The sequence below is a fragment of the Poecilia reticulata genome, linkage group LG1 (assembly GCF_000633615.1).
Source record: "Poecilia reticulata strain Guanapo linkage group LG1, Guppy_female_1.0+MT, whole genome shotgun sequence".
Taxonomy (NCBI): domain Eukaryota; kingdom Metazoa; phylum Chordata; class Actinopteri; order Cyprinodontiformes; family Poeciliidae; genus Poecilia; species Poecilia reticulata.
In genome coordinates, this window is record NC_024331.1 from 7,094,937 (window position 1) to 7,102,906 (window position 7,970).

At 37.4% G+C, this 7,970-nt stretch overlaps 1 protein-coding gene across 1 annotated transcript in view; it reads left to right on the top strand.

The window, feature by feature from the left end:
* Positions 1 to 7,970, top strand: part of LOC103471075 (voltage-dependent calcium channel gamma-1 subunit) — a 15,452-nt gene that overhangs the window by 3,499 nt on the left and 3,983 nt on the right. The window contains exon 2 of the mRNA XM_008419908.1: positions 6,380 to 6,454. Coding sequence (XP_008418130.1) covers positions 6,380 to 6,454 — 75 coding nt within the window. The remainder of the gene's footprint in view (positions 1 to 6,379; positions 6,455 to 7,970) is intronic.

Sequence of the window (7,970 nt, forward strand, 5' to 3'; positions counted from 1 at the left end):
TTAGTGGGGTCGGGAGTTGCTGGTGCCTATCTCCAGCTAACCTTCCGGGCGAGAGTGAAAAGTTATGAACTGTGTAAAAAAGAATTATGTTCCATTCTACTGAAAGTGGAAATGACGTGTGTTTTTTTTAAAGTCTGTCACCGTTTAAGGAACATGGAAAAGGAAATTGTTTGTTTTTTAATACTATACTCAGTAGTGAAATTCGTGGGTTGCTTTTTAGATCACTACCAAACAGCTAATGAGTCTAGAAAATGTTTGAATTTTGTGCAGCTTTAACCTAAATGAAACCATTTAATACCTCGTAACTGTCATGAGGGAAGTTAAGGGTTTAAAAATGACAAAAAGGTGCTAATACAATTAAATGTTCCTAAAATTGCTCGTATTTATAAGTACAATGCAGCAAGCCATTATATGAGTAGCACTTAGACTGTATGCCATGCAGCTGTTAATGTTTGTTTTTTTTTTTTGTCAGCTTTTCACAACATGACCATAGACACCTTTCTAAATCCCTTCTACTCACAAAGTTAAGCTAATTCTTGACTGACGGCGGCGATTGGGATGCCTGCCCTTTGTTTGCACCGCAGGTCTCTTTCAGGAACAGCTGAAACGCCTGAGGCGCGGCTCGCTGGTTCAGACGTGCCGGATTTTCTCATTAATTTGACCCACCCGGGCACATGTTGACCTCTCCAGACGGCGGCGATAGGTGGCACATATTTTGAATTCCAGAGTTTTTATCTGCAAAAGTTGCATGTAATTAGGATATTTATTCACAGTAAAAGCAAATGAATGTAATCAGATCATCTTAATGCTGTGCAACAATAGTCTGATTTAGCTATGAATAACTGTTAATAAATGCTGAAAGTACTTAGTAATAAAACTAGTAATCTGGATCAAAATGACTGAACGTCTCTCCAGCATAAAAAAGTTAAACAGAAAGAATTCAACCAGCTAATAACTTAATTAATAAACTTACTAACCAAGTAACACTTCAGTAAAATATGAAATAATGATGAAATAAACTACTAAAAGTAAAAAGGAAAGAATATATAAGTAAAAATAGAGCCAGAGAAATGATTACATTTCTAAAAACTGGAAATGAGGTTAAATTTGTTTTCAACTGATTCAGATTAGTTTATACCAGATTATTACATGGATTTTTCCCACAGACACACATAAAATATGTAAGAATGAGCATGAAAGAACCTGCAGAGAGATATGTACAAATATCATTATGCGGTGTGAGTATGTACCGTTAAAGACCAAGGTTTGTGTCGAATGATTTTGTTGGTGAGACCAAATTAACTCCTAACTAATTTAGACTAATTAGCTAAATTTGTTCAAACAAGTAGTTAACAAAGCAAACCAGAGGTGAAGAAAAACACTTTGAAAAAGTAATGTTTCATAAACTAATTTGCTGAATTTGAATTGAAATCAATAACCTTTGAGACAATTGATTTTTAATCTATTGGTCAGTCACTCTAATTTAGTATTTTGGTATAGCAATATGGTTGATTAAAGTGGCATCTAGTATTTTTTTCTGTTTCAAACGATCACTTTTAAGTTCAAAGCGCCGTAACTAATAATGTTGATTATTTATGAGTGGCAGTGGTTCGCTACGGTTGACTGTGGCATTTAATTAATTTTGCTATAACAATTGTGTAAATAAATAACACCAATTAACAAACCAAACAATCTCAGGGACCATGAGCCTAACTCAAATTAGGCTAATTATTCTCCAAAGGAAATTCTCAAATCTTTCCAGAGTTAAAAAGCACTCAGAAAAAGAGGATACAGGCAGTTTTGTACTTTTTTTTTTATTTTACAAGATAGACATTTGTTTCTTTTCTTTTTTCTTTTTACTAAAAAGAAATAGACCAACACAACAACAACAGCTTAGAATATCAGAAACATATTTGATAAAATTATGTTTCTTAATGTTGAGACACAAAGAAAAGTCATTTTGTTTTGAAAATGATGCTTTATTTTGGCTGTACTGGAAGCGAACTTTGACTAAATCTTGAACTGACACTGAAATTTGAGATCAAAGTCCATGGAGTGGTTTATGCTACAGCTGGAATGAGACAGACGGATGACGCTCACCATGCAAATGTAACAGAAACATCACTTCATCATATGCTAATAAGAAAAAATATATATATTTTTTTTAGTATGAAAATGTCCCAGTAGACAGCATGGATTTCCCCGCTGGAAGGATTTGCTGAGGGAAGTCATTGATAATTTTGGATACATGCCTGCAGACAGTTTTCAACATCTGATGAAAAAGCATTTGGCGAGGAGATCCTCAAGAGGAAAGTGTGGGTTGCCTTGTTTTTACCAGAATGTTGACAAAGTACAGATGGTGACTTATTTCTGCTGTTAATGGCTTTCTTCAAATCCAAGCACAGAAAACTTTACGCTGATTATCGCCTTTGGTTTAATCGCTATTCACAGATGCTACTAGTTATAAATAGGCAACGATGGTTATTCCGTTCAGCTCTCAAACCTTTTCTGCTTGAAAAACTTTCAGACCAGGACTTTGGCAGTTTCCATAGCCGCGGTGCTGCAACAGGGCCAATACAATAACTATCTGAGAGGTTCCAGAAATAGGAAGCGAGCGATTAATTTTATATTGCACGCAGCGAAGCACTGCTGTTAGCTACAAAAATAAGGCATGTAAATACTCAGCTGTGCTGGGGCAGAGCCATGGGGGTCAAGTGTTCATGCACAAGCCTGTGGATTCCCTGAGTGACAGGGCCTCATGGCAGAGTCTGGCATAACTCTAAGACCCGCAGGACCATCAAACCCTTAACTCAAGACCTGACTACAGCACCACGTCTCTTTGCAGGACTCAAATTACTTCGCACTGCACCGGGACAGGTGGTATACTCCAAAACAGATTGGGAATCAATGTTATTTTGCTCTTAAACACACCCAAGTTTACAACCAACTTTATCTGGCGTCCAGAGTTTTCGACTTTGTAAAATCAACTAAATTTGGATTATCTTAAGACTTTGGCTGTGGTTATTGGCCCTAACATTTCCTCTTCTGACAAAGTGAATCGATGGCACGCATCAAAAAAAGACAGGGAAGCAACATGACAGCGTGCGGAGACGCTGAAACCGGCGTTCTCACCTGATCCTTGGAAACATGACAGACTGTCCTATTTAGAACAAGAAAGGCGTTGCACAACATGTCAGCACAGCCAGCAGGACAAGTGCCAATAATAGAGAACACAGTGTCAGAGTGTCACTGAGGGACCCAAACATTTTCAGATAGTTATAGAATTAAAGGTTTTGAAATTTGTTTGTCTTCATATTTGCTATAGTTTGTTGAAGAAGTGTAAAATGAGAACAAAAAATAATAATAATAATAGCTTGGAACCAGGTAGCGACTTCCTGTTATGGTGGTAGGAAGTAGGGGTCTTCCATGTGACCGCCCCACCCATGTGGGCCCCCACTGGGATTTTGTGAAGATTAAATATGTACTAAGTGGTTCTGGGATCAAGATAGGCGTATAAATACAAATTGCATTGGTAAAAACAGTCGAGCGCCCTATCTGGGCCATTACTCAGTCTTTAATGGGTGGTTCAGAAAATCAGTGGAAATTGCCAACACATGGTACCCACCTTTAACTTTGAATTGTCCCATGAACCACTGGGGGTAAACTCAACACACCAGACGCGATAGTGACAGCAATGACAAAAGTACAACATTTTTCAACTTTCTTGTGTTGTATCATTAGGTGGCTATGTGCCCTAGTTTGAAAATTAGGAGTAAATACCATTGTTTTTGTGCTGTCAAATGATTAAAAAACATCTAATTAATCACAATTAATCACTATGCTTAACTTTGTAAGCTTTGTAAATATGCAACTTTTCAAAAAATGTTTCAGAAAATTTTGTTTTCTCAAATCAAGTGGTTTGAAGAGTCTCAGTTTTCCAGGTTTTCATTTTCAGAAGAATTTAAAAGAAGTCGCTTTGTTTTAAAGGTTAATTTAGTAATGTCAACTACAGAGTGCTTGTATTTCGTTGGAAGGATAATTCCTCGTTGCAACCTTAGTTTTATCCAAGCTTCCATTGGGTTTTTTCCACTTGCTTTTGCAACTCTGCATTGTTATAAGTAATTCAAGCCCAGTACAATCGCTTGTCCTCCTTCTGCCAAAGAGGCCGACAAATTTCCTGTGTGTGAAATTCCAAACTAGTACACACAGACAGCTAGCGACACAACACAGGAAAGTTGAAAAATGTTCCTACTTTTGTCGCTGCCGTCACTATCGTGTCCATTGTGTTGAGTGGCTTTTAGGTCAAAATAGGTAATCTGATCATGTAATATTAATGTGTTAAACTTTTCAGATAAATCTTGTGCGGTAATGTTGACAGTTTGGTGCTAGAGCATCTGCCCTTTGTCCTCTGAACAAAAAGTGTCCTTCTGAAATCCCCTTTATTTTTGCTTACAATGTAGTCTGTGCCCAAAATAAATCAAACAGCACTAAGGTAGCCCCCTTGTTTAATACTTTACCACCTTTCCTCCCAAAATGTCTGCATACACCACTGGCTGGATTTTCTTGTCTGTTCACCCACCATAATCTTAAAAAAAATAATAATAATAATAGCAGCTTTGATTGCCTTTTCATGACAGGAAAATAAAGAACTATTTTCTGAGATACGGGTGATTTGGAGGCTGTTACCAAGCCTTTCATTTCTCCGTCAGCTTTGACTCAGAGGTACAACTCATTGACAAGCCTCTATTTCACCTCTTATGTGCCGCCAACAGTGAAAACAGTGGGGCTTGTTGCTTGGTAACCATCTTTCGATCTTCCTTCTCTTTATGGCCAGTCCCTGTTCTCATTCATAAAAACATCTTTATTTATATGCGGGCCCACACAGTGTGGTACATGACAGTTAAAGCTGGGGTTGGGAAGCCTTAGAAAGCTCATTTCCCCTCTGAACATAGGATAGTTTGTGTTGTTTCAGATTTCATCTTATTTTAACATGTGAACATTTTCATAGCATGGAAAATTAAGCACTTGCTATATTGTAATGCTAAGCTTTTTTTCTGTTTGCACATTTCCACACAGCAGCTTTAATAACTTACTAATTGAGGGCTGATTTTTTATTTTTTTTACACTGACTGAGATTAATCCTTTAACGTGATATTTCAAGCAGTTTTTTTTTTTATTTATTTGATTTGATGTTTCTGTCTTAAGCTCATAAAGCATGTACAGTTCTACTATGTGTGATAAATGGCCTTAGCTCTCATCATATACTTCTAAAGTGAGCGATAAAAGTAAAACATGTTCTAGATTTGACATTAATTCCAGACTACTCCTAAACTGGATTCAACATTTTATCGACATGGCTCAACATCAAAGAACCTTTCCTCTGCCAAATCACTGAGCACTTTTACTCAAACAAATCCCAAAGCTTTAGCACATCATCTGCAGGAGAAAAACGTAACCGTGATTTGTGCTGTGACCGCAGTTGCTTTGTCGAGTCATGCCGAACAAAGCTGAGAATTTCTGAATGGGAACCGGTTTTTACCGTCAATGTTATCCGGAGGGTGTCAGTTTTTAGATGCTTTTAGAGCGTAAATGTGGCAGATCTGAGACGGCGTGAAGTGTTCCAATAGAGGCCAGACGTTCACAAGGTGCTCAGCAGGAGGGTTTCCCGTAATGGTGTGAAAAGAAGCGTGGCAAGACTTCAATGGGGGTGTGAAAAGGTTCAGTGGTTCAGCAGAGGAAGAAAGAAAGTGAAGTATCTAAAACAAAGCAACAGTCCAGCAGAAACAGCTGTAACAATGTTTTATTTTTATTTTAGTCAAACACAGAATGTTTTATTTTCACTCAGGTGCAGAAATTCTTAAAACCCATTTAGTATAGATTCCGATGTATTTATGCTGTTGGGGACAACTGGCAAATAGACCTGTACATCTGCATAAGAACAGATGTACAGGTTATGTTTGGCACTCACCTGTGCCGTGAGAACATCATGGGCCCGAGGATCGAGCCCTGAGGCACACCCAAGGTCAGAGAGACAGTTCAGGATGAGAAGTCGTTAATCGTCACATTGAATGTCCTTTCTGATGCGTGAAACATTTTAACTTTCATAGCTGCAAGACAAAAACTTACATTGATTTTATTATTTAGGCTGAAATGTATTAGTTACATGTTTATTTCAATTTATGACATATAGACACTTAACTTTTTCCCAAAAAGCATAGCAATTAAGATTTGTCTCTTAATTACTTTTTGATTTATGTGTAAATCAGGCATCTTCACACTAATACTTTAGATTTAACATCTCCTTTAAACATTTTAAAAACTATTTCGCCTTACAGGGCTTGACACTGAAATCTGTTTTTTTCCCCCCCTATTTTCACAGATGAAAACTGCACTTACTTCAGGCACTTCAATCCAGGACAAGATGCAGAGATATTTGAATACAAAACACAAAAAGGTACGTTGCTCTCCAAGTGTTCTCTGCTTGAAGGTCATTTCACTCCATCTTGTCCAAACACTGAAGCACAAAAAGCCAGATTTGTTTGGTGAATATATTCCATCTTGTGTGGCATAGGTCATTAAAATGGTCCAGTCCAACCAAAAACACAGTTTTTGTTCCACAGTTGAAAGTGTGCACCGCTTAAACAGTCGTGTGTGTGTGTGTGTGTGCGTGTGTGTGTGTGCGTGTGTGTGTGTGTGTGCGCGCGCGCATGTGTGTGCATAGACATGCACACACACTTATATACAGCTCAACAAATCAGAATATTGTTGAAAGGCTCATTTATTTCTGCAATTCGGCTCAAAAAGTTAAACTCGTTTATTAATTGGATTCACTGAACACATGCTGTGATATATTTAAAATTTTGATGACTGCTGCTTACAGTTAATGAAAGCTAAAAATTTTGTGAGCAGAAAAAACATGTAGAAAAATGATTTTACACAGACACATCAGCCAGTTACAAAAAAGTACATAATTTATCAAATATCACGATACATTCGAAACATTCTTTATCGTGATAATAATCCTCGTCATGATAAATTCCAGTTAATGTTTTTAAAAAAGAAACAAAGCTGTATTGTCACGATTGCTACATTCTCCACTGTTCAATGAAAGCATCAATAATTGTCAAATAAATTTGAAAATATGTTTGCAGTTTAATGATACAAATTACGCTTCATTATGCGTCTGCTATCCTAAAGATGCGTGCTACCAATGGTATTTCTATAACTGCTGTAACACAGTCATGTTCTTTCTGTGTTACTACTAAAAACGTAGTAATAAATCATTCTTTATCGTTACCACAGTAGTACCACAAGACATAGTAATAAAACTGGAGTCTCTTTCTAAATGCTTAGTGCATTTTCTATTAAACTTGTGGCCTTTTTTTCTTGTCATGACGTCAGATTTGTAGCGTACAACAATAGTTGGCCTTCTCCAGTGTTCCCATAAGCCTCTCAAATGATCCGATTCACAGACTTCCTGCATGGCCAGTAACTCTAGGTCAGTGCTTCTCAATCCCCAGGAATCACTGTCCTGTCATGCAGTCATTTGAGTCAGGTGTTTCTGGAACGGCGATACGTCTTCCATATGCCAGGCAGCGGAAATGCGAAACTTTGCTCTACGTGGACGGCCATGTCTTATAGTTGTGCTATAATCTTTCCAATTTACAAAGGATGAATTGAACAATGCTGAGTGAGAATGTCAAATCTTACCATATTACTTCATCACCTAAATCTGCTTTAAGCTTTTCCAGAAATTATATTTCTGTTGCCCCTTTGTCTTCGTGAAATGGTTCACCAATTATCTTTAACAGACCTCTGAGGCTTTGACAGAGCTGCCGAGGTTATACAATCAATTACACACAAACTGACTTTACAACTTCTGAAGGTGGTTTCACTTGATGTAACTGAGGGATATCAGAGTTTTGGAGGCTGATTGGATATGCGTCTGCAAAGAAACTGTATAGGATATA